Raw genomic sequence first — 27,680 nt, 5'->3', positions numbered from 1 at the left:
CCAAATATGGAATCCTGGATTTTGTATATGAAGTGGGCTTTTAAACTATTGATCTACTGGGTGCATAGATTCAGAGATGTCATTCACATTGCGTGCATATAATTGGAAAAAAGACTACTTTTATATACAAAATCCAGGACAGTTATAAATAGGGCCGTGTGAAAAATCACTGTTTCACAGAGGGCAGGGAAATGTTGAAAATGCCCCCAAGCTGTGATCTTCTAAATATATATAATTTTTTTACAGGAAAATGTCTGCCAAAAAAAAAAAAAATCTTTAATACAAAAAAATTAGCTTAGTTGACAGTGCTGTGTGCATGCGGAGGAATAGACTTCTATGCATATTCATTCTGTGCTTGAACTTGACTGAATTTACTTGTAGGATTCAATACTTCACCGTTTACACTATATCTTGAATTTGCTAGTTCAGGATTTCTCCAACTTCATTGCACCGTGACTCCCTTCTGACAACAAAAATTACTACAAGACCCCAGGAAGAGAGACCAAAGCCTGAGGGGTGCCGAAGCTTGAGGGCTTCAGCCCTGGACAGTGGGGCTTGGGCTTTAGCCTCAGCTCTGGGCCCCGCCCTGGGGACCCCATTAAAACATGGTCATGACCCACTTTAAGGTCCTGACCCACGGGTTGAGAACGGCTGTGCTAGTTATAAAACTTAATGATGTTGAAATACTTGAATGTTCACAGCTGTTTAAGTAATCTCGTTCCTGATTATGTAAAGTGATGGAATGCTGCAATAAAAAAGTGTTACATTTGAGAAACAAGTCTTCACCATTTAAAAAGCTATCAAAAGAACTGCGGGATCCATCAGATTCTGCACTAATAATGCCTGAAAGCATAATTCTTTCTGATACTGACATCCTATCCATAAAATATTTTTTTAACCGCTGTCGTTGATGAGGAATATAGTGTATCTCTATTTATGTAAATTAATTTTCTGAAGCTGTTCATAAATTTATCACTTTAATTATGAATATGTCAGAATATTTTGTTGTGGGCTAGCTAATGGGAACGCCTCGCTGTTGCATTCCAAAAAACTCACTTAATATTGATATTCTGCATTTGTGCATAAGCTGTGTAATTGACTTATGTTTCCTGTCTTACACTGTTTTCTTTGAAGACAATTTTTCAGATATAATTGAATTATGATTCTTGTTTTGAGCACTACGTGAATGTTTTACCTCTTTCTCTCCTTACTCGCGCAGGGTCCACTTCCTAATACTTGTTGCCATTTTTGGCTAATGGTATGGCAACAAAAGACCAGAGCAGTTGTCATGCTAAACAGAATCGTTGAAAAAGAGTCAGTAAGTAATGGCTATTTAATACAACTTGTACATAAACAACATACTTTTAATGCTATCAAACCACACTTAATTGGGAATTAAAGTTGTTTCTTAATCGTTAGGAATGTCCTGTTGTGAAGAGCTAATGCATTCTTTGTTGTTGCTGGAGGCTTAAATAACAATATAGGAACACTAATCTTGTTGGCTGTTTTATCACATTTGATTATTGTGACAACTGAGATACTATACTTAAAGTTGTTTCTGGTCCTGCTTGTAGAATTAGTGAAGTAGTTTGAGGGGATAAGTGAGAGTATTTACAGACTCTCTTCCAGTTGTACAGGGCTAAGATACCTTTATTAAATGAGGTAGTGGAGCTAAGAGGTGAAATTCATTTCAGTAAGAACAGTCTCCAGTAAGTACAGGTCTAGAAAGATGAAATTCCTTAGGTTGGTTCCAACATGAGATGTAAAAGGTAGGAAACTTAGTTTAAGTTTAACTCATTGAGACTTTTTTCTGTTTTTCAAAATCTTCTAACAGTAGCAATGTTTTGTTAATAGACCGCTGTTGATAATGAAAGCCTGGCTTCGTGCTACCAGCAGAAATAAATCTAATCTGTTTTCACTTCCTTACAAGTCGGTGAGAATTCAGAGTATATGAATCACTTGAGAGAGCACTTTTTTGCCAGCATGTGTGACTCATTACATATCTAGATATTAGCAGTAGTTCGTATCTATAAATGCAATCAAGTTGTGGTCATTCAAAAATTCTTGGCTAGAAAAGTTTTATGGCCCTATGTACTAGGCCTGGAGCTTTGGGATCCAGTTATGCAAGCAAAGGAAATGCAAAAGTCGCATTCACTTCTCACCTATCTAACTGAGTTTGATCTTAGTAAGCACTAAAGGATTCTGATAAATCATGCATGAATTTAAAAGTCTTGGGGATGATGCAGCACAATGGCAAGTGACATGTAACTTCTATAAATGTAAAGTAATGCATATTGTCAAAAATAATCTTTTTATGTGGTTGGTGGGCACTGAACTTGCAGAATTCTCTGAAGGATGAAACGTGTCATTGGAAGAGCTCAGTAAAGGTGTCTGTTGGTTGTAGAGATATATAAAGCAAGTACGGTGTTTGGGTGCATGTCAAGATGTATCAGAATTGGGAAAAGGGCAAGAAAAGGGTAGTGAATATGGCTGGAGCATTTAACACTACTTGCAAGTGATAAGAATGTAAAAACTAGGATTTGAACAGGGCCTAACTCAAATTCCAAATTATGAGGGACATAGTTAAAAGCACGTAAATGTGTGTGTAATATTCACTTAGAACCAGCTATGCAAGCCCCTGAGTTTTACAAAGAATCCCAAACTGTGACAATACAGCTACAATTTATAAAGGAGAACACTGTTTTATGTAGTGTAAAGTAATCCTGTGGCATTCACTGCTACCAGGGATCAAGACAGTATTGTGGATGGCTTGCTTGTTTGTTTTTTTTTGTTTGTTTGTTTTTGTTTGTCTTTCAAAAGGAGTGGATAACTTTATCTCAGCCTGTATAGTCTAAGCATTATTTACGAATGAACAGTTCTCATCCTTCAGAGCATAGACTCGCTATAGGGGTCAGAGAAGAATCTTCTCCATCCGTCTCTCCCATGCAAAATGTTGTCGAGTTGTGACTGTCTCTCCTTTCCTTTGAGGCATGTAGTAGTAGTAAGACCAGTGGCTTGCCCTAAAATAGCAAAGCCTATGAACTTGGTGTAGTCATTTTACATCTGGACAAAGTGAGAGTAAAATGCTACTAAATACAAATTTATATTTTGTTTGCACTGATGTAAATCACTGTGGGAAGTGCTCAATAGTGGAGAATTGAGCCCTAAATTCTCTAATTCAGTAGTGCTTCAACTCTTTGGAAACATGTCCACAAATTAGACATTAATAACTTTCACAAATAAAATAACTTTTTTTTTTTTCAGTGTATCTTAATGGGTATAAAACTCTGTGTTAAATTCAGCTATACATGTGGCTAGTAAATGGATGCTGTATATCCTTGAAAAGAAAGTTTGTTAACATACTTTAGCTTAATGACAGTGACCATTTATCTCCATATTCAGGGTGAAGGGAAAAGCTGTCATAATGCATGCATATTCCCCCACCCCACGCAGAATCTGTGATCCTGTATATTTTATTTTTGTCACTTGTCTCAGTGGGCAAATATTTACTTACTTTTTTAATTTAGGTAAAATGCGCACAGTACTGGCCAACAAAAGAAGAGGAAGTCATGATGTTCAAGGAAACGGGATTTTGTGTGAAGCTAGTATCAGAGGACATAAAATCCTATTATACAGTACATCTACTACAATTAGAAAACATCAATGTAAGCATTTTTCTCCATACATGTGTACCTCATATTCATAGGATTAAATCTATAATAAGTATTGTTTGAAATATGTATAGCAAACTACCATTTCATGTTTAGACTAACTTTTGCATAAAAGATAATAAAATTTATTTTGCTTTTAACGTGTGCCAAAGACACAATCATACATGTATCTGAATAAGTATGTGTGTGTAAATTAATAGGCCACTATTCAAAGTGCTGAAATCTTGAATCTTTTTAATTTCTCTAAATTGGAAATCAAAGTATCCCAACACCATGTTTAATTTTAATTGGCAATGACAGAGTAGCAGGCTTTTTAAGATTATAATTGGAACCTATTTTGGAGGTAATCTGGTCAGTGGCATTGGGAGAGAGAAGCTGGCAACATGGTCTGTTTCTTCAATGTCTTGTTAGTTCTGCAAACCGTTCGCATTTTTGGTTAGAATCATAGAATCATAGAATATCAGGGTTGGAAGGGACCCCAGAAGGTCATCTAGTCCAACCCCCTGCTCGAAGCAGGACCAAGTCCCAGTTAAATCATCCCAGCCAGGGCTTTGTCAAGCCTGACCTTAAAAACCTCTAAGGAAGGAGATTCTACCATCTCCCTAGGTAACGCATTCCAGTGTTTCACCACCCTCTTAGTGAAAAAGTTTTTCCTAATATCCAATCTAAACCTCCCCCATTGCAACTTGAGACCATTCCTCCTCGTTCTGTCATCTGCTACCATTGAGAACAGTCTAGAGCCATCCTCTTTGGAACCCCCTTTCAGGTAGTTGAAAGCAGCTATCAAATCCCCCCTCATTCTTCTCTTCTGCAGACTAAACAATCCCAGTTCCCTCAGCCTCTCCTCATAAGTCATGTGCTCTAGACCCCTAATCATTTTTGTTGCCCTTCGCTGGACTCTCTCCAATTTATCCACATCCTTCTTGTAGCGTGGGGCCCAAAACTGGACACAGTACTCCAGATGAGGCCTCACCAGTGTCGAATAGAGGGGAACGATCACGTCCCTCGATCTGCTCGCTATGCCCCTACGTATACATCCCAAAATGCCATTGGCCTTCTTGGCAACAAGGGCACACTGCTGACTCATATCCAGCTTCTCGTCCACTGTCACCCCTAGGTCCTTTTCCGCAGAACTGCTGCCTAGCCATTCGGTCCCTAGTCTGTAGCGGTGCATTGGATTCTTCCGTCCTAAGTGCAGGACCCTGCACTTATCCTTATTGAACCTCATCAGATTTCTTTTGGCCCAATCCTCCAATTTGTCTAGGTCCTTCTGTATCCTATCCCTGCCCTCCAGCGTATCTACCACTCCTCCCAGTTTAGTATCATCCGCAAATTTGCTGAGAGTGCAATCCACACCATCCTCCAGATCATTTATGAAGATATTGAACAAAACCGGCCCCAGGACCGACCCCTGGGGCACTCCACTTGACACCGGCTGCCAACTAGACATGGAGCCATTGATCACTACCCGTTGAGCCCGACAATCTAGCCAGCTTTCTACCCACCTTATAGTGCATTCATCCATCCCATACTTCCTTAACTTGCTGACAAGAATACTGTGGGAGACCGTGTCAAAAGCTTTGCTAAAGTCAAGAAACAATACATCCACTGCTTTCCCTTCATCCACAGAACCAGTAATCTCATCATAAAAGGCGATTAGATTAGTCAGGCATGACCTTCCCTTGGTGAATCCATGCTGACTGTTCCTGATCACTTTCCTCTCATGTAAGTGCTTCAGGATTGATTCTTTGAGGACCTGCTCCATGATTTTTCCAGGGACTGAGGTGAGGCTGACTGGTCTGTAGTTCCCAGGATCCTCCTTCTTCCCTTTTTTAAAGATTGGCACTACATTAGCCTTTTTCCAGTCATCCGGGACTTCCCCCGTTCGCCACGAGTTTTCAAAGATAATGGCCAAGGGCTCTGCAATCACAGCCGCCAATTCCTTCAGCACTCTCGGATGCAACTCGTCCGGCCCCATGGACTTGTGCACGTCCAGCTTTTCTAAATAGTCCCTAACCACCTCTATCTCCACAGAGGGCTGGCCATCTCTTCCCCATTTTGTGATGCCCAGCGCAGCAGTCTGGGAGCTGACCTTGTTAGTGAAAACAGAGGCAAAAAAAGCATTGAGTACATTAGCTTTTTCCACATCCTCTGTCACTAGGTTGCCTCCCTCATTCAGTAAGGGGCCCACACTTTCCTTGGCTTTCTTCTTGTTGCCAACATACCTGAAGAAACCCTTCTTGTTACTCTTGACATCTCTTGCTAGCTGCAGCTCCAGGTGCGATTTGGCCCTCCTGATATCTTTCCTACATGCCCGAGCAATATTTTTATACTCTTCCCTGGTCATATGTCCAACCTTCCACTTCTTGTAAGCTTCTTTTTTATGTTTAAGATCCGCTAGGATTTCACCATTAAGCCAAGCTGGTCGCCTGCCATATTTACTATTCTTTCGGTTATTGTTAATTAAATCTATGATGGTCATTAAAGAAGCTTTGACACAAGATAATTAGAAAGAATATGAATTTGAAACCTCCTCCATGAGCTTCTTCACATCAATATTCTACAGCTGGTGGTCATGTTGCCGGGCTCACTGAGTAAAAGTAAGACAAGGTAGAACTTTACACAGCTGTGCCCTCTTGACTTTCGTTTTCCCCACTCAGCTGATCCCTTCTGGTTTTTTTTAATATTAGTGGCAGAGGTGAAGAAGGGAGGAATGGTGCCTGAAGGGCTGGGGTTGAGGAAATGAAGCCCTCCCCGGCTTTTGGCAACTTGAGGCAGCAGTCTCCTCAAATACCATAAAGTTGTTTTGGGGCTTCTGTCTTCAGGGGCCTGGAGTAGACCATCCTGGTATCCTTCTCTTTCAACTCCCAAGAGTTACTCCAACTCTAATGCTTGAAGTAACTCCCACGAAGCATTTGGACTTGTACTGGCTGATATTGTCCAGAGATTCAGATAGCGGGGAGTGCAGAAGTTATCCATTGCATAAGCTCTCCTATTCCCCCAGTTCGCTTCTCACTTCACTGCTGCTCATCATTTAAGGCTTTGGGTTTTTTAGTCCTCTGAAGCAGCCCCCTATGTGCTCTAAATAGATCCTTCTGTGTGAAGTTGGCTTATTTCACAAGAGTGGAATAAGGTAATAAGGTGACTGTGCTATGTAAATGCCCTGGTCTTCTTACAAGCCTCCAGCGTATAAAATAACATTTTAACAGAAATCCTGTGTACTTTCTACAAAACAATACTTAATAATAATTCACAAAATAATTATTTCCGACGGTTGAAATTATTACTTTCCCCCTCTAACCATCAAGCTTTTACATAGTGGCTACTAACCACTGATTGTATTTGATTCCACCTGTGATAAGTGTGCTATAAAATTATCAAGAATTTGGTCCTAAATGAGTGATGCTCACCTGCATCTTTTGCAGCTTATTCTAAATGTTATGCCACTAATTAATAACATACCAAATACATTTTTTATTGAGAAATGTATGAACTTTAGATCTGGAGTAAAAGAAGACCAAGAATACAACTTTATCTGAAGAGCCAACGCACCCTGACGTTTCCATAAGATCTGGGAAATCTAGGATTACTGAATTTGTAAAATTCTTTCAAACTGTTCAACAGTACATTACTTACGGTACAACAGCACATCTCTGCAGTGCATCACCAAAATATATATGAGTGAAGAATTCTAAAAAGGGATATTTTACAGTGTTAGTGGAAAAATGAAGACTTCTGGATATACTTGTCTTTTGGGTTGAAGAGTGATTATCAGAAATGCATTTATCTGCAAAGTAGTATAAGGCATAGCATTTTACACCTTAATTCGTTTCTGTTCTGTTCCATGCAAATGTTCATAGTTGCCTTTGTGGTCAGTGTCATATAGTCTATGACTTTTGGAGAAGGGGAAGAGTGTTGGGAAAGATCCCAACTAACAGTTAAATAAAATAATGCACCATGTGTTGCAGATGTTACACAATTTCCTCAATTTTGCTTAACACATGCAAATTTGCAAATCTTTTCAGAATCTGCAAATCGGATTCTTCCTTTTTACAAGGACTTCACTTGAGTGTCCTCCATTCTCTTCCCCCATTTTCCTTGATTATAGCTAAGTCTCCATGTTTGTCATGGAGGTCATGGACTCTGCAGCAGCTGCTGTAGCTGACCCCAGGGCTGCTTGAGCAGCTGGTCCTTGGGCGGCCTTGGGGACAGCCACACTGGCCACTACTGGAGCAGCTCTGTAGCCAGCCACTTGCCTGACCCCACAGCCAGCTGCACCGGCCGCTGCTCTGGCTGGCCCCAGGGACCACCTGAGCAGCAGTCCTGGGGGCGGTGGGAGCAGCCACAGCTCAGGGGCTCTTGGCAATGATCCCGGGGCAGCCAGAGCAGCAGCTGATCCTGGGGCTACCCACCTCGGCAGCAGCCAGAGCAGTCACTGGCCATCTAGGGCTTCCCTTCCCCCGCCAGCAGCCAGAGTAGTTGCTGGCCACCCGGGGCTTCCCTTCTGTCCTCCCACCCCCTGCAAGCCCGGAGAGGCAGCAAGCCCCCTGGGGCTTTCCCCTCCACAGCTGGTGCTCCGGGCTCCCTCCCCCTCCAACACCCACCCCACCCCTAAGATTCAGTCGGGTATTTCTGGTATAAGTCATGGACAGGTGACGGGACATGATTTTTTGTTTTTTTGCCCGTGACTTGTCCATGACTTCTACTAAAAATACCCATGATTAAATCTTAGCCTTAATTATAGATAGCGCTGGTACTACCATCTCTATTAAAGTTGACTGATACATTCCATTATAAGATCCTGTTTCCAGTTGCTTATAACTTAGCCAAAACTTAACTGTCTGAGCTGAAATTTTCCACACTGGGTGTTGTCTGCCTCAGGTTGAATTGTTTTGAAAGCGTTAGCAAAAACAGTTCAGCTGTTTCCAAGAATTAAATTAGGGGGAAATGTTGTTCATAAATGTTTTTACTGAGAAGCTCTAGCAGCTCCATGCTTTGAAGAAAAGGCTTGAAATGTTGTGGGGTGGCATTTGTGTCACAGACATGCCCTTTGTTGGTCCTGTGAAAAGCCACCCAAATTTGGCCAAGTTACAAGTCTTGGATAAATTTGTTTGCACGTTCAAAGTAGAGATGTGTGTGTTTGACAGCTAAATTCGTAAGATTCCATCTGCACTGAAAATATGCAGCCGTTCTTCCTGGCTGCTGTAGACAGTTGTGACACTGGGCAGCAGAACTGAGAGCAGGAAGACCCTCCTGTGCTTCCCCTACTTGCACCCAGGCAGTGTGGAAAAGGATGCAATTAGGCAGTACCTAACTCAAGTGTAGAGGGTAAAAGTGCTGAGGATGCTGGTAGCCACCTTTTTCAAAATGCAAAAATGGGACACATGCAGGAGCCTTGTCCCTTTCTGTGGCTTGCCCTTGCTCCTGTTCCCCCTGAGGCCTGGCAGGCCAGAAGCCGGAGCTGGGCAGTGGTAAGAGCAGCCCGAGGAGCCTGGGCTGCTGTGGGGAGCCCCAAACCCTCCACCTGTCCAAGAGCAGCCCAGGGCACATAGCCCAGAGCAATTGGAGGATCAGGGCTCCCCACAGTGGCCTGGGCTCCATGGGCTACTCTTACTACTTCCCTGCTTTGGTTTCTTGCCTGGCTGGGGCCGGGTCTTAGGGGAAAGAGGGGGGGGCAGGACCTCATGATGGCTGGGGTGCGGGGAGGGGGATAAGGCCCACCTCAGCCCCCACACCAGGAAGAGGCTGACACTGCCCCTGAGCCTCAGGAAGGCGCAGAGCGGTGCCACAGGGAATCTGGGACAAATACTGTCCTGGAGTCATTCAGCCTGAGACCAGGACTCAAAATGTACATTTCAGGATTGTCCCACCAAATTCAGGACAGGTGGTCACCCTAGATCAGTGGTATTCAGTGCAGGTCGCAAGCCAGTACTGGGTCGCGGAATGCAAGGCACTGGGTTGCGGCAGCTCTGGTCAGCACCGCCAACTGGGGTCGTTTAAAAATCCCATAGGTGGTGCTGCCCGGCTAAGGCAGGCTAGTCCCTACCTGTTCTGACACTGCGCTGTGCCCCAGAAGCAGCCCGCATCGGGGCTGGCTCCTAGGGTGGGGAGGGCATGGCACTCCGCGCGCTGCCTCTGCCCCGAGCTCCGGCTCCACACTCCCATTGGCCGGGGCGGTGCCTGCAGGCAAGAGCTGCATGGAGGTGCTTGCGCACCTTCACCTAGGAGCCGGACCTTCTGCTGGCCGCTTCCAGGGCGCAGCGCAGTCCGTGATGCCAAGACAAGCAGGAAGCCTGCCTTAGCACCCCTGCTGTGCCACTGACCGGGAGTCACCCAAGGTAAGCCTGCACCCCAACCCTGTGCCCCAATCCCCTGCCCCAGCCCTGAGGCCCCCCCAAACCTGTAGCCCCTTCCTGCACCCTAAACCCCTCATCCCTGGCCCCACCCCAGAGCCTGCACCCCCAGCCCAAAGCCCTGACACCCTCCTGCACCCCAATCTCCTGCCCCAGCCCTAAGCCCCCCCAAACCCAGAACTTCCTCCTGCACCCCAAAACCCTCATCCCCAGCTGCAGCCCACACCCCAAAGACCTCATTCCCAGCTCTGCTGGGTCACGGACATCAAAAATTTTCTTCAACTGGGTCACCAGAAAAAAAGTTTGAAATGCCTTGCCCTAGACGGTGGTTGATCAGAACGGGAATAGAGTGAGACAAGGAGACTGGATGTGGGAGAGGGGAGGAATTGGGACTGTTGGGCAAGAAGCTAGAGGGATGGGGAAGACTGGGACATGGGCCAGGGAGTGGGACTGAGATTGGGTGTGGAGCCTGGGTAGATTAAACAGGCTGGCTTGGTAAGGCGACTGGGACATAAATGTAATACTTCTGTGGGTGTGGATTTGAAATGGTGATATATTCTAAGTCAGTATGACAAAAAGGTTAATAAGGGACTTAAACCTCCAAAACCCTATTCTATACAGATTTTACAGGGGAGACCATCATTTCTCAAATTGGGGGTCCTGACCCAAAAGGCTGTTGCAGGGGGGTTGCAAGGTTATTTTAGGTATTGCCACCCTTCTGCGCCGCCTGTAGAGCTGGGCGGCCAGAGAGTGGCGGCTGTTGGCCAGGCGCCCAGTTCTGAAGGCAGTGCCCCACCAGCAGGAGCGCAGAAGTAAGGGTGACAATACTGTACCATGCCATCCTTATTTCTGTGATGCTGCCTTCAGAGATGGGTGGCCGGAGAGTGATGGTTGCTGAGTGAGGGCCCAGCTCTGCAGGCAGCATCACAGAAATAAGGGTGGCAATACCATACCAGGCCATCCTTAATTCTGCTCTGCTGCTGGCAGTGGCTCTGCCTACACAGCTGGGCTCCTGGCCAGCAGCTGCTGCCCTCCAGCTACTCAGCTATGAAGGCAGCAGCACAGGAGTAAGGGTAGCAGTGCCACAACACTCTCTACAATAACCTTGTAATCCCCCGCCCTTACACACACACACACACACCCCACAACTCCTTTTTGCGTCTGAACCCCTACAACTACAACACCATGAAATTTTAAAATTTAAATAGCTGAAAACATGAAATTTACTATTTTTGAATTGGCCAAAATGGACTGTGAGTTTGGTAGGGCCCTAGGTATAAGGGCATAGCACGGTATCCACTGGAAGGGAGATAAGGCTAGATCTCTGGTCATTAGATTTATGGAGACATAAAAGCAGCTCTTTTTATTTGCTATTCTTTAAGCAGCATAAAGAAAAGAGTACATGTCTTCAAAGCAGTCCATGAGTATGATGTTACCTGCTTGTGCACATAAAGAGGAAGTAGAAATGGAATTTCTACCATACTGCTGGGGGAGAAATTGACATGGCATATTAACCATCAATTGCATAAAAATATATTTTACTGGTATACTGATGTTCTGTAGCACTCTTTCAAGAAAGGATCTGAGGAATGAGTATTTACAAGTAACTTGGGACTTAAGAGAGAGTCTTTGTTTTGATGCACTTATCTTTGTGGAATTTTTCTCTGTAGTTTTTGGTCTCTTATCTCTGCAGTTTCTTTCCTCTTGTAAAGCTAGGAAGGCTTTTCACTGAAATGATATTTAATGAAGAGTCTGAAAAAAGGTAACATGATTACTCTCTCCACTTCAAATGGTGACTTAAATATGTAAAACCCTGGAGGAAACGTCTTCAAACCCTTCTGTACTGTTGTGTATGTTATAGAATCATAGGACTTGAGAGGTCATCAAGTCCAGTCCCCTGTCTCATGGCCGGACTAAGTGTTTGTCTAACGTGCTCTTAAAAATCTCCAATTATGGAGATTCCACAACCTCCCTAGGCAATTTATTCCGGTGCTTAACCACCCTGACAGTAAGGAAGTTTTTCCTAATGTCCAACTAAACCTCCCTTGCTGCAATTTAAGCCATTGCTTCTTGCTCTCTCCTCAGAGGGGAAGAACAATTCTTCTCCTTCCTCCTTGTAACAAACTTTTACATACGTGAAAACTGTTATCCTGTCCCCCCGAGTCGTCTCTTTTGCAGACTAAACAAACCCAGTTTTTTCAGTCTTCCCTCATAGGTCATGTTTTCTACATCTTTAATCATTTTTGTCGCTTTTCTGTGGATTTTCTTCAATTTGTCCACATCTTTCCTGAAATGTGGCACCCAGAACTGGACACAATACTCCAGTTGAAGCCTAATCAGCAGAGTAGAGCAGAAGAATACTTCTCATGTTTTTGCTTCCAACACTCTTGCTAATATATCCCAGAATGATGTTCACCTTTTTTGCAACAGCGTTACACTGTTACTCATATTTAGCTTGTGATCCACTGTGACCCCAAGATCCCTTTCCGCAGTGCTCCTTCCTAGGCAGTCATTTCCCATTTTTTATGTGCGCAACTGATTGCTCCTTCCTAAATGGAGTACTTCGCATTTGTCCTTATTGAATTTCATCCTATTTACTTCAGACCATTTCTCCAGTTTGTCCAGATCATTTTGAATTTTAATCCTATCCTCCAAAGCACTTGCAACGCCTCCCAGCTTGGTATTGTCCGCAAACTTTACAAGTTTGAAAGAAAGCTATCATCAAAAATTTGACTGAACTGCTGATAACTACTTTCTGGGAACGGTTTTCCAACCAGTTTCGTACCCACCTTACAGTAGCTCCATCTAGGTTGCATTTCCATAGTTTGTTTGTTTAGAACGTCATGCGAGACCATCTCAAAAGCTTTACTACGGTCAGATATACGATGTCTGCTGCTTCCTCCCTATCCACAAGGCTTGTTATCCTGTCAAAGAAAGCTATCCGGTTGGTTTGACATGATTTGTTCTTGACAAATCCATGCTGACTGTCACTTATCACCTTATCTTCTAGATATTTGCAAATTGATTCCTTAATTATTCGCTCCATTATCTTTCTGGGTACAGAAATTAAGCTGACTGGTCTGTAATTCCCTGGTTTGTCCTTATTTCCCTTTTTATAGATTGGCACTATATTTTCCCTTTTCGAGTCTCCTGGAATTTCTCCCGTCTTCCATGACTTTTCAAAGATAATGACTAATGGCTCAGATATCGCCTCAGTTAGTTCCTTGAGTATTCTACGACACATTTCATCAGGCCCTGGTGACTTGAAGACATCTAATTTGTTTGTCATTTTTAACGTGTTCTTTCCCTATTTTAGCGTCTTCTGATCCTACCTCGTTTTCACTGGTATTCACTATGGTAATCACCACCAACCCTTGTGGTGAAAACTGAAACAAAAGTCATTAAGCACCTCTGCCATTTCCACATTTTCTGTTGTTTTTTTCCCCCTCTCATTGAGTAATGGGCCTATCTGTTCTTGGTCTTCCTCTTGCTTCCAGTGTATTTGTAGAATGTTTTCTTGTTACCCTTTATGTCTCTAGCTAGTTTGATCTCGTTTTGTGCCTTGGCCTTTCTGATTTTGTCCCTGCATACTTGTGTTATTTGTTTATATTCATCCTTTGTAATTTGACGTAGTTTTCACTTTCTGTAGACCTCTTTTTTGATTTTTAGATCATTGAAGATCTCCTGGTTAAGCCAGGGTGATCTCTTGCCATACTTTCTATCTTTGCTACGCAGTGGGATAGTTTGCTTTTGTGCCCTTAAATAATGTCTCTGGAAAAAGTGCCCACTGTCTTCAGTTGCTTTTCCCCTTAGACTTTCTTCCCATGGGCTCTTACCTACCAACTCCCTGAGTTCGCTGAAGTCTGCCTTCTTGAAATCCATTATCTTTATTTTGCTGTTCTCCATCCTACCATTCCTTAGAATCTTGAGGACGAACTGAAGAGATGAGTTTAAACCTTGTGTGTAAATATATTGGTTGCCTGATTGCATGATTAACTGTGCGGGTTTTTTTGTTTTGTTTTTGTTCTTTTGTTTTTTTTATGAACTGTAGAGATGTACCTAATCAGACAGGAAGCTTACAGGTCTAGCAGTATTTCTATGCAGTCATCTGTTGAAGCTGGTGAGGAAACTTAAATTCTCTGAAGATTAGAAACTGGGTTATAAAATATAATGTTTTCCTTGACTAGATCTCTGCCCTCCCATACATAGTTGTTGGGATAACCTGTGGACAGGTTAGGTGAGAACAAGTGTGTATCTTACACAGTCTTGAGAAGTTTGGGGTTGCAAAGTGATGAGGACTGCGTTTGAGCCAGTTTTGCCTTGCGTGAAACTGTTGTGACAAACAGAGGTGATTCAACAGGTTGTACAGTCAATCTGTCTAGAGGAAGTGTTTAAAGACTGAGCCAGAATTAAAAGGATCCTGGACCACTTACCAATCTAAAGAGAATTTTTGGATGAACCATAAATCCACTTATCCTCCAATATCCCCAAAAGTAATCTCATAATTTATACCAGGGATTGGCAACCTTTGGCATGCAGCCCACCAGGGTAAGTCCCCTGGCGGGGAGGACCAGTTTGTTTATCTGCCATGTCCGCAGGTTCGGCCGATTGCAGCTGCCACTGGCTGCGGTTTGCCACTCCAGGCCAATGGGGGCTGTGGGAAGCGGCGGCCAGCACATCCCTCGGCCTGTGCCGTTTCCCGCAGCCCCCATTGGCCTGGAGCGGCGAACTGCAGCCAGTGGGAGCCGCGATTGGCTGAACCTGTGGACGCAGCAGGCCAAAGGTTGCTGATCCCTGATCTGTACAACCCCCAGAATAGAAACTGGAGTATTAGAGTTGCCCTGATGCGCTGTTAAAATCAAATAAAGATTAAGAGCTGGGCCAAGAGGAAGCATAGTAACTCACCCAGATTTTGGTGGCATGCAGAGAAGCAATAAGAATAGCCAGTGCATAGCCTTAATAGATAAGCTGTTACCAGATTCTAGAAAGAGGTTGATAGAAATGAAAAGACGAGAAGGCAACAACTAGGTCTAACAGTTGATGTGGAATGTTACACCAGCCTACTAATAAGAGAAATAATTAAAAAACTCAAAATGTGTTCATACGTTTTTACAGTTTTAAAGGTATTTTTTCTCCAAGTATCCAGTGGTTACCCTGGAATGTTTTCCTGGGTAGCTAAAACAATTTGTAGTTGTGAAATGGAAATGTGCAAATGTCTTGTTTTGAGTGATCATTTTGTCTTTCAAGCAGTGAATTATTTTCTAGTCAATTTGGGGAGGGTGGGGGTGTATACTTATAAAAAGTAAGAAATTAACAGGAAAATTAATTGCTTTGTTTCTCCTTGGATATTGTGTAAATACAAAATATTGGGGATAATTTACTGGTAAAAATGCTTGCTTTAAAAAAATAAATAAAACTAGTGTTAAGCCTTTGCCTTATACAAATATTGATTAAAAAAATCACTATATTCCTACAAAAGAAAAACCTATTTCAGGTTTCAAAAATGTAGTCCTATATGGCAGATAATATTTACACAATGCAAACTTTGATTGTTTGCCTCAAAAATATTCCTTCATAGGAAGCCCTAAGTCCTCTAACCTGCAATTTTGTTGCTTACAGGTGATTTATGTGGGGCTCTTTATGGACACACAGGCTACTCGTGCACAAAGAATTACAGGACTGGGGTCTTGGATTATAGTTCTGCTCTGAAAAGTAGCAATAGAAAAATGGCGCCTTACTCAGTAGATATACTCTGTGTGTGTTCAAAATCAAATCTCTTTGAACAAAGACTAATTTTTACTGCATTATATTCCTGTTTGGTACAGGAAGCCAATACAAGTTCGGGAGAAGGAGCTGGAGCTTGTATTGGCTTTGCTGTACCAATAGGAATATTCTATTTATTCTAATTTGTGCATCAACAGAATATATGTGAATGTATATATTGTTTAGGAACAAACTACAAAGATTCTGTTGTCCCCTTCAAGGTGTATTACAAGATGGTTGAGTTGCACTTCTACGGTACTTGGCATGCTCAATGTCCACTCCCTTGTGTGGAAGTTGAGGGTGCTCGAACCTTGCCGCATCAGGCCCTAAATGAGGGCCAAAGCTGTAACTGGAAGAACTAGTTTTCAGAACAAATGTTATGTTATTGCAACACAACAAACAGGAACTGAATAATGCTATTTCAAGTCACTTTCAAGTAAATCTGCACTTCATAGAAACTTGCAGTGGACTGACCAGGAGAGGATCTCTCTAGTTTCCATTTTGCAGGACACAATTTATTTTGTCATTGACCTGAAGAAAAATACTTCAGCTTTAATGGCATCTTATTAAATCTTTTTAACTATTCACTTTATGTATAGAGGTCTAGCTATCGTTTAAAGGAAACCTAGAAATAAGATGTCGGTAACATTGGGGAAGTTCAGGGAAAAGTATTGGAAAAATAGATGCTTGGTACTGAGATTGATTTCTTGAGATTCCAAAATCCTAAATATCCATAATTAAACTGCGTCCAAAGTAAACAAAAAAAACCCTGTAGCTTGAACACCTAGGTCTTAGTGAGTCTAGTGGAAATGTAGTCAAAGCTGGTTCCTGAAGCTCCCTGGGGTTAATGCAGTTGGGAGGTGTGTTGGCACAGAGCTCAGCCAAGGAAGGAGGAAAACATTGCATAATACCAATAGCCTTTCCATCCACTTATATATGGAACAAGGTTGAGTGTCTCCAGCAGAAGTGATATCTAAGGTTTTCTGACATATGGGCCTTTTTAAGCCCTGCCTACAGTAGGACTTTTCCATACAATTTCCCACTGTTGCTACCATCAGTGGCCGTGCTAGTATGGACAAGGTTCCAGCAGCTACTGGCACTTTAAACACAGTGTTGTCTATCCCTGCTCAGAGCAGGGATAAACAACATGCAGCTTAAAATGCTGGCAGTCTGCTGGACTGCTGGCAGTCCCTGTCCATACTGGCGCTCTTGCTGTTAGCATCAGTTGAGCTCCACTAGTAGTAGTTAGAGGGAAGTTTTAGGGGGAAAAGTGCTGTTAGTATTTTAGTAATGTTAGGGTATGGGGGAATGGGATCTGTGTAGATATCTTAAATGCTTTTAAAATGAACAACAAAATATAACTAAGGTGTCGGTCACAAATAATGACCTGGTGCCGGAAGAAGTGTCCTAGTGTTAACTTTTTGTTGGGAACAAGCTAAGGGTGCAAATTTTAAGCAAGCAGTTTGTGTCTGTCTGACCGAGAGGTTTAAAATATTGGCCTGTACTGATGGATGAGTCTCAAACAAATAATTCTCCAAAAGCAGAGGTATCCTTTTTTGTTCGTTTTTTTGTTTTTTAAAAAAAAAAATTTTTTTTTTTCACTTTTAGACTGGTGAGTCCAGGATGATATCTCATTATCATTATACTACGTGGCCAGATTTTGGAGTCCCTGAGTCCCCAGCTTCATTTCTCAACTTCTTGTTTAAAGTCAGAGAATCTGGTTCGCTGAGTCCTGAACATGGACCTGCCATAATTCACTGTAGTGCAGGGATAGGACGCTCTGGCACATTTTCATTAGTAGACACCTGTCTTGTCCTGGTAAGTGTTTGTGTGGTGGCTTTTGGTTTATATTTGAGCTTTTTGATGAGAACTCCTAGCAAATAAGATACCTGTAAATAAGCCACACATTTGTGAAGGTAAATGAAGACCCTGTGGAAGCTCCTTAGTTTCTCTGACACTTATTCTGATGGCTTAAATAAATGTATGAAAATTTATATTTTTTTATATTTATAATGTGGGATGAGTAGAAATATAGATCTGTTTTCAGACTGGTGATCTTAATGTGTCTTAGTCTTTATAGACGATATTTTCAGAGATTTGTAACTTTGCCCTTAGCTCTTCACTGTTACCTGAAACTTGTTGGATCAAAGTCTGTCTAGAAGTGGAATTTGCTTTCTAATTTTACAACACTTAAAGGAAAGAGCAATATAGATAGAAAAATGGTGCAATAGAATGAAGCTTGTTGGGTTTTTGGTCCTTCTAGTATTCCTGTAACTTTAAAAATAAATAAATAAATAAATAAATGTCAAGTGTTTATATAAAGCTAACACTGAGAGAAAAGGCGCTATAGCTATTCCAAAACATTGTCTGTATATCAGATTAATGTTCCTGATTCTTTAGGGGGGAAATTACTTTTAAAAGGACATAATCATTAGTTCAATTACTGGACATATAGTAAGTAATACATACTGCACTGTTTTTCACAGTGTGTGTATAATGGTATTAGCCGGTCTGTGTTAAGCCCCAAATTTGCCAATGGTTTGGTCCACTCATTTTTTTTTTTTTTTTTTTTGCCCACATATTGTCCCATAATCCTATTGAATGTGTCTGTCTTTTTAACTAAATACCAAGTTCTAGTACTCTGAAATACGATGCCCCAATCCTGCAACTTAAACACATTCATTTGTAAAGTTAGGCAAGCAGAAGTGTATTAAGACTCAGGGCTTTAATTGTTACTAGCATATTGGCTTTTGTGGATTTCAACTAATCTCCAGTTGTATTTTAACTTTTATCTTTTTGTGTTACATAAGTATTTAAATGATTTATTCTCTTGAGAGAAAAACTTAGAAATCTGTTTCAGATGTTAATTTCTCATACAGTTATAACAGAAATGTGGTAAAAAGATAAATGTATATATTGTTCAGTAGAAATTGTATAACTCAAATACACCTCTAACCTGATATAACGCGGTCCTTGGGAGCGAAAAATCTTACCGTGTTTATAGGTGAAACTGCGTTACATCGAACTTGCTTTGGCCTCAAGTATTTCCATTTATTAATAGTCAGTTCCTGCCCCCTGACTGACCCCTCCAGAACCCCCGACCCATCCAACATCTCCTCCCTCCCCCCCCGCTCCTTGTCCCCTGACTGCCCCGACCCCTATCCACACCCCCAGAACCTCCAAACCATCCAACCCCTCGGCCCCAGCTCGGCACCCTTAACACGCCACTCAGAGCAGCGTGTCGGAGCCAGACATGCTGATGTGCTGATCCGCCGGAGTGCACAGACACCCCCCCCCCCCCCCCCACCGAGCGCTGCTTTACCATGTTATATCGGGTCGCGTTATATCAGGGTAGAGGTGTATGTGTTTAAAATTTTCCTTATTTTTTGGTACTTTTAAAGAACAATTGTCCCACTTTCACAGATTAGGTCAAAACTCTTCATATAATTAACCAGATTTTTTTTTAAACAGATGGAAAAAAAAGACCCTTCTTCTGTAGACATTAAGCAAGTATTATTGGATATGAGAAAGTATCGCATGGGACTTATTCAGACACCTGACCAGCTAAGATTCTCATATATGGCTGTTATAGAAGGAGCAAAATTTATCATGGGGGATTCAACTATACAGGTAAATGTTTTTAGAATAAACTGAATCTACTGTAATAATCCAAATTTGCAATGTTTATAATATCAATGGGTGATTCGATTTGATGTTCTCTTAGCTATTTTAAAACATGTCATTTCTGCATTGGTTAGGCAGATAAACTTCTCTCTTAATCAAGCATTGAAGTGTGTGTCTCAGCTAAACTTTTAATTCTGTGTTTTAGTACGCTGCTCTGTGATATATGGCAGGCATACTCTGTACTAACATAAGGAAGGTTAAATCTGTATCATCAGCTTTTTTAAAAACCAAAAGAAATGTCATGTTTCCAAGTGAAATTGAATAAGGGTCTTTTCTCCCTGAATTATCCATACTTTATCTGTTAATAAAATATTCTGCTGCTGAAGATTAAAGTTTGCTACCAGGTAACATTTTTTTACTGTTTGATTAACCAGCGATAGTCAGTATAACCAGCTTGATGAGATTAATTGGGTTGATTTAATGCAGTTCAAAAAATTCAAGTTTTACAAGTCATTAGTTCTAGACTTTGTTTTCAGTGTGCTTTCCGGTAATAACACTTTAAAATAGCTTCGCCTTGTCAAGGAGACGCAGAACTCTTTTTGTATGGTAGATCATGTTGGTTTTTTTTCTTCTGCTGAAAAAACGTACTGTAAACAAGTGTAAATTAACTTGACAAACCTACTCTGCTTTCAGAAATAGGATGGAGGAGTAGATAACTTAAAGCATGTTTATTACAGCTGTCTTGTCAAATGTTTCCATCCAACGCACATTTTGTGCTTGTGTGTAAATAAATTTTACACAACCACTAAACACCAAATAGGTGCAAGGTACACACTTACGCTATGTAAGAACTAGGTGGTTGTATTCTGTATTCTGACACAGCCTTATGACCAGCATTATGACTATACTTAACTGTTTCCACCATTAATGATTTTAGCCCAAAGACACACTTAGAAGTAGCAGTCATTTACTGCAGGCTGCTTTTGGCAGAACTTGGAGTTCACTTCGTGAACATCTTGCTGCTTTGTATACCAAAGGCCATACCTCACATTTTTTGTTGAATTTTTAGTAATGTCACAGTCAAATTACTGAATAGTCTGAGAGACTTTGTTTTTTAAACTGACATGAATTCTCCCTTTTTAGCATGTGCATTTCCTGAGGCCCTGAGGAATTTATGGACCATTGTATCAATTTCTCAGTATAAATTTTGGCAGCAATACATACTTTTTACAGTCTTCTTTTGAAATGATGTGTGAATTTTGGAGTAAGCTGTATGCAACTTTTGGAGACTTTTTGTGTAATTTTTTTAAAATTTCAGAAGATTTTATTCTCTATTGTCAGTCTCTAGCTTTCAAAATTTAGAATAACTATTGGATATTAACAGGTTTCAGAGTAGCAGCTGTGTTAGTCTCTCAGGTGCCACAAGTACTCCTTTTCTTTTTGCGGATACAGACTAACAAATTTAGTGATGGGTTGTCCTTCAGCATAGGTTGTAGATCCTTGATGATGCGTTGGAGAGGTTTTTAATTGGGGGCTGAAGGTGGTGGCTAGTGGCGTTCTGTTATTTTCTTTGTTGGCCCTATCCTGAAGGGTGACCTATCACTCTCAGATCTTGGGAGACAGGCCAGACCTTGCTTACAGACAGCCCCCCAACCTGAAGCAAATACTCACCAGTAACCACACTACAAAAACACTAACCCAGGAACCTATCCTTGCAACAAAGCACGTTGCCAGCTGTGTCCACATATCTATTCAGGGGACACCATCATAGGGCCTAATCACATCAGCCACACTATCAGAGGCTCGTTCACTTGCACATCTACCAATGTGATATATGCTATCATGTGCCAGCAATGCCCCTCTGCCATGTACATTGGTCAAACTGGACAGTCTCTACGTAAAAGAATAAACGGACATAAATCAGACGTCAAGAATTATAACCTTCAAAAACCAGTCGGAGAACACTTGAATCTCTCTGGTCACTCGATTACAGACCTAAAAGTGGCAATTCTTCAACAAAAAGACTTCAAAAACAGACTCCAACGAGAGACTGCTGAATTGGAATTAATTTGCAAACTGGATACAATTAACTTAGGCTTGAATAGAGACTGGGAGTGGATGCGTCATTACACAAAGTAAAACTATTCCTCCTCCCCGCCCCCCCCTCCTTTCCTCAGACGTTCTTGTCAACTGCTGGAAATGTCTCACCTTGATTATCACTACAAAAGGTCTCTCTCCCCCCCCCCCCCCCACCCCACCCCACTCTCCTGCTGATAATAGCTCACCTTACCTGATCATTCTTGTTAGTGTGTATGGTGAAACCCATTGTTTCATATTCTCTGTGTATATAAATCTCCCCACTGTATTTTCCACTGCATGCATCTGATGAAGTGAGCTGTAGCTCACGAAAGCTTATGCTAAGATAAATTTGTTAGTCTCTCAGGTGCCACAAGTCCTCCTTTTCTTTTTATTGGATATTAGTATTTTTTTAAATTATTCTTGGTTATCAGTTGTATACAACTTAACTCCTTCCACATTTTAGGAAAAATGGACGTAAGACTTTTCGCAAGTGTACTATTCTTAACAAGTGTTGAACAAATACTGTTCTTAATTTTTTCTGTCAGTTTTGGAATGAACTGAATGTTCTAAGGGGAAAAAGTAAAAATTAAATGTTAAGGATGATGTCACATCCTTGACATGTCCCAATGTGATTTCAAAATATGCTGGTAAATAATTGATCCCATTGCATTTAAGAACTTCATGAGCTTTTGGGTAAACGAAGAGATCAGCTTTAATTTGAATTTTCCTTGCTGCTCTTCACAATTTATTTAAAAATGTTTGTTTAGCTTAACTATAGCCATGGGAGGAAATTGTTACTTGAGTTATTGTATGTGAGGGATTTAAGTTACTTGCACAACAGAGGAGAAATATGGACATCAGTTTGGTCTTATTCAGATATACTTATCAAATGGTAAATTTGGATTTTCTTCTTCTGTTCCAGAAGAGCTTTTTAAAAATTGGAGTGCAGATGAGACCCAGTGTCAACTTGAATTGTTTTAATTGACAAATTTTATCCAGAACTTTTATTTAAAACACGCTTTAAATAGAGAAGCATGAAATGTGTGTGGATTTTTGGTGTCTTTTGAAAAAAGACAGATGGATTTTTCTGCTCTCGTTTGTTTAGAAAGATCTCTGGGTAGGCTTAAAAGTAACAGCACTGAATGTGTGTGCAGGCCCTTTCCTCCTTCCGAGTTCTTTTCTCTTTATGCAGGCACCTGCTTGCTACCTGTCCGTTTAGTTACACTTTCAGCTTTGATGTTGCTGTGGTAGGGCATGTTGCATCAACAGTGAAACTAGTTGTTATTAAACTGAAAATGTAAAATGGAAGGGATTAGAGAACATTTCTCTAGCCCGATTAGCTATTATTTGTAACAGTACATAAAAAACCTCTAACATTTTAGTGTAGACTGCCTTTCTGGGACCAGAGAAAAATAACTTAGCCTTACAATGGCGCAGCTGCACTGATGCAGCCACACTGTTGTAAGTTCTCTCGTTTAGCTGCTCTAAGATGACAGGAGAGAGCTCTCCCATCCACTTCATTAATCCACCCCCAATAGGTGGCGGTAGCTATGCCGGCAAGAGAAGCTCTCCCACTGACATAGCACTGTCCATCTCGACCTTTAGGTTGATGGAACTTACGTTGCTCACGGGGTTGCACACCCCTAAGCGGTATATGTTATACCGACATAAGTGGGGGTGTAGACAGTCTTAGTGAAGGTTAAGACCAACTCCATTCCTCTTGTGTTAACTTCTCCTGTTTTTGAGGTCTTATGCTCAGAACTTGTAATCATGAAGTCTCAGGGGCCTGCCCACGTAGATCTAATTAAACAGCTTACTGTGTAAGCATTCTTCCAGTAAATATGAGTATAGTGGAAGTTGCTCTCAACCTCTGTGTAGTTGCCTAACTCTTTTTCTGGAAAGCTTTAACATTTCTGTTTACAGCAGGCCTTTAAAATTCAGTAGGGAGAAACCCTTCGGCTAGAGAAGTGCTTTTTCTTCATCCCATGAAATTCCATGTAAGTTTGGCTGAAATAGGAACTCTTCAGTTCCCATTTCCCTTCTCTTGCTTGTGATCCTCAGGGAAACTGTGGCATGAACATCGTAAAGAGATTGCTGATACCAACACAGCACATGCTGTACTGGAAGCTGCCAGAGCAGTGAGGAAGGGCGGGAGAGTTGGCACATGATCTCAGCATCCCATCTCCTTTCCACTCCCCTGCAGGTTCCACGCAGAGCAGGACCTTTTGGGTGGTGGGTTGAAGAGCCTGGGTGCCATACTCCCCATGACCATCTCCTGGATTTAGTACATGGTGCTAGCAGTCTGTTTGTTTCACTCCTGGGATAACCGCCTCCTCCTGTTGCCTGCTAATGTAGTTAGTCCTGTAGCTCAAGTGGTAACGCTCTGCTGCAGTGCTGAAGGTTCAGGTTTCAAACCCTGCTGAAGATGCGTGATGTGGGTGGGTGAACTTTACTTAATGAAACTTATTTTTACCTCTTTTTTTCCCCCCCTTTAATCTGCTGGCACCTTCCTTGTCCCTGTCTTGCAATGTTGATAAAAGACCATACTATCACCTGTAACCGTTTTTTATTTAAATATATCATATATTACCTGCATATCTCTTCAGGCCCACACAGTGTGAGCACTTTTTGAGGTTTTAGAAGTGGTGCTAGCTGCTGATATTTTCATGGAGTGGGGCAGTGGAGCAGGGAAGCATTTCCACCATGGCGTAGACAAATCCCATAAACTTCATTTTTGACATCCACAGTGTTCTCAAGCTGTGGTTTTTGGGAAGGAGGGGGAAATTGTTTTAATATAGGTTTCTAACCGGTGTCCATCACTTATGTATCTCAATTTAGTAAAAGTTTGCCTGAATAATAACTTCACTCTTGGTGGATAAATTCTCCTTTTTCCAATGACAAGACTCGCTAGCAAACTGTTTGCATTTTGAGATCTATCTCCACAAATAAAACACAGGTATCTAGGTAAACACTTGTTTAAATGAAATCTTAGGTTTCCTGGAGTCATTTAGGATCCTCTTTTGAGTTCATCAGGCAATAATCCATAGCAAGGTTACCAATTCCAAGTTAATTTTTTCATCACTTCATAATCTGCAGGATTTCCTGTGAGAGGATGATGAATGCTGATTGCAATATGTAGTTTTCTAATAAGGACTCCCACTTCTGACACATCCGATACACACAAATAAAAAGTTTTGTTTTCCTGAGGGGAATCTAATCTGTTGACACAGGAGCAAGGCATACCGGTTCATTAAACATTGCTACAAGGAATTCCAAAAAAAAAAAAAAAAGTATCCTTGTTTAAAACTATTGGAAATTCCAAAGGGATTGTGTAGTCACATGGACGTGTACAGCCATGTTTTCTTGTAGTTGTTAGGTCATTTTGGACATTTTATCCAGTTCTCTGGATTTTACACAGGTTTATGACCAAGGTGGCTGATTACAAAAGCTTTGGATTTACATGGAGTTGTAGAGCAGCAAAGCTCATATAAGAGACTGTTTTGATTAAAAAACAAAAACACACATTTCACATCTGATGTCTAGTAGTCTTTTGTGAAGGGCTCTTGCCAATATTTTGTCTCCTGCAAACAGTAAAGAGATATCTAGTTACACCACTGTCACTTGTAATACTTTTTCTTGAATAATAATTTAGCATTTTTTAATTGTTGTGGTATTGTGTCTTGCTCTTAACCATATTGCCTTCTCTGTAATACCTATCTGTTTGATCAGATCCACTTTTAGAGATTTTTTGCAGGTATTCTGTCATGCCCAAGAGCCTTACCTCTTTTATTGCCATGAGTTTACAGCCCTAACTTTCACTTGCAAATTTTTGTTAATCCTGGACAAATTTCTGTGCTGTTTACTTGACCTTCAAGTTGTTTTCTAACAACTGAATTTCCCTCAAATGAGTCTAGGTTTTAGTGTTACCTGAAGCTAAGACTGATGGGTGTACTTTGTTCTCTATTCAATGTAAATAAGGGTATCGCGGTGTTGCTTGCTTCTTTGTCTAGAAATTAGTTTTTATATACTTTTTTAATTTACATGATCATTCTTGTTTATTCAAAGATATAACTTTCACGGTGTTGAGAAATGTTGTTCAAAAATGTGTTCTCATTCATTCAGAAACGGTGGAAGGAACTTTCTAAGGAGGACCAAGCACCAAGTTCTGAGCAGTCCCCTCCACACCCAACCAGAGTAAATACAGAGAAGTACAATGGGAATAGTGTTGGCTTAGAAAAACAGGAGCAAATTGGGGAGAAAATAAATACTGAACTGTCCACTAAAGTGCAGGATATCATGGATGGAAGCATTGAAAGGTAAGAAACATGGAAAGTGCCTTGGGGGTGTGGTTTTTTGTTTTGTCTTTTTTTAAATCCTCTTATCCTGGAGTAGGGTTGCCAATGGTCTAATCACACAAACCCAAACACCCTTGCCCTGTCCCGCCCCTTCTCTGAGGCCCTGGCCCACTCACTTCATCCCTGCCCTTCCTCTGTGGCTCGCTGTCCCCCACTCATTCACTTTCACCGAGCTGGGACAAGGGGTTGGGGTGCAGGCTCTGGACTGGGGCCGAGGGGTTCGGAGTGTGAGAGAGGCTCTGTGGTGGAGGAGGGGGTGCGGGGTGCAGGATCTGGGAGGGAGTTTGGATTTGGGAGGGGCATTCCGTCTGGCGCAAGGGATTGGAGTGTGGAAGGTGGCTTGGGGTGCTGGCTCCGTGAGGGGGGGGCTCAGGGGCTGAGGCAGGGGGTGATGGGTGCAGGCTTCAGCCCCCAGGCAGTGCTTATCTCTGGTGGCTCCTAGTCAGCGGCACTGTGGGGCTAAGGCAGGCTACCTGCCTGCCCTGGCCCCACGCTGCTCCCGGAAGCAGCTGACATGTCGCTTGGGGGGGAGGGGGGGGGAGAGGGCTCTGCACACACAGCCCCCATTTGCAGGCACCGCCCCTGCAGTTCCCATTGGCTGCAATTCCCATTGGCTAGCTTGGGGCGGGGACAGTGCAGAGAGACTCCCTGTTTCCTCAAGGGCCACAGGGACATGTCACCACTTTGGGGACTGGCACGAAGCCAGGGCAGGCAGGGAGGCTGCCTTAGCCCCTCAGTGCTGCCGGACATTTAGCAGCCTAAAATCTCCCAGTTTTTGGCTTCAGTAGCCTCTGGGAGATAGAGCCCAGTTCCGGGAGACTTCCAGCGAAACTGGGAGGGTTGGCAACCCTATCCTGGAGAAATTCTAATCCCAGATAATTTGAGTGGGAGCAAGGATGGGGTGTGTTCCCTAGATGGTCTTAGACATGATTGAATAAAATCTTTGATACCACTTTAGTTATTCCCTGTTCAGTACTTTTAAATAAGTAAGCTTTAAGAAGAAAAGAGAAAATAACAAAATGGCTGGGAACAGAAAACCTTACAGCGCAAGGTTTCAAGTGTCACTCTGCACACGCTCCGGAACAACAGCTGAAAGGACTGAACTACCCCTTCCATCTCATTGAGTTGCTAACTTTGGAGCTTTCTGTTCCTTAAGGCTTCAGACTTTCAGATAAAAAGGCTAAGGCCTGGTCTCGACTTGAAACTTAGGTCGACATAGCCACATTGCTCTGGGCTGTGAAAAATTTCACACTCTGTGAAGTAGTTAGGTCAACTTAACCCATGCTATAGATGCAGCTGGGTAACCACTGACCTAGCTACCACCTCTCAGGGGGGTAGATTTCCTATGGCAATGAGAAAAAACCCTTCTGTCACTGTAGTAAGGGTTAAGTGTTGACCTGAGAGGCAGTATCTAGGTTGATGGAAGGTTAACCTAGCTACTTCATACAGGATGTGAAACTTTTCACAGCCTTCAGTGATGTAGCTAGGTTGACCTGAGTTTTAGGTGTAGCCTAGGCTTAAGTGTCTATGGTACAGGTGTCTATGGTACAGCTATGCTGCTGTAGCACTGTAGGTGTGCCATTGTAGTGCTTGTAGCAATATACAAGCTACAGACTTCTGCCAGAATAGCAGTCTTGGCCATGGGTGTGAAAAGGTGATCCCTAACCGATGTGTCTGTACTGGCAGAAGTTTCTAGTGTAGATACAGCTATACTAGCAAAATTGCATTTATATCAGGATAGCTTGTTTCATTCATTTATGGGGACGGTTTTACTATGCCAGTACAAACGTCAGTTTTACCATAGGGTTGCCAGTTTTGGTTAGATGGATTCCTGG

General features: G+C 42.1%; 2 protein-coding genes across 5 annotated transcripts in view; one reads left to right on the top strand and one right to left on the bottom strand.

The window, feature by feature from the left end:
* The window catches only part of PTPN2 (protein tyrosine phosphatase non-receptor type 2), a 58,129-nt gene that overhangs the window by 23,265 nt on the left and 7,184 nt on the right, over positions 1–27,680 (top strand). For 2 of the 4 annotated variants that reach the window (XM_007062342.4, XM_027824759.3), the window contains exons 4-8: positions 1,220–1,318; positions 3,528–3,665; positions 17,396–17,605; positions 19,259–19,417; positions 25,613–25,806. In XM_007062342.4, coding sequence (XP_007062404.1) covers positions 1,220–1,318; positions 3,528–3,665; positions 17,396–17,605; positions 19,259–19,417; positions 25,613–25,806 — 800 coding nt within the window. The remainder of the gene's footprint in view (positions 1–1,219; positions 1,319–3,527; positions 3,666–17,395; positions 17,606–19,258; positions 19,418–25,612; positions 25,807–27,680) is intronic. The other 2 variants (XM_043539902.1, XM_037892892.2) reach the window with 1 other exon arrangement.
* PSMG2 (proteasome assembly chaperone 2) overlaps positions 24,535–27,680 on the bottom strand; it is a 37,733-nt gene continuing 34,587 nt past the window's right edge. Inside the window, exon 8 of the mRNA XM_043539903.1 lies at positions 24,535–24,551. The gene's annotated coding sequence lies outside the window, so the exon portion shown is untranslated. The remainder of the gene's footprint in view (positions 24,552–27,680) is intronic.

Source organism: Chelonia mydas, chromosome 2 (genome assembly GCF_015237465.2).
Source record: "Chelonia mydas isolate rCheMyd1 chromosome 2, rCheMyd1.pri.v2, whole genome shotgun sequence".
NCBI lineage: Eukaryota > Metazoa > Chordata > Testudines > Cheloniidae > Chelonia > Chelonia mydas.
This window is presented reverse-complemented; position numbering and strand designations above follow the sequence as displayed.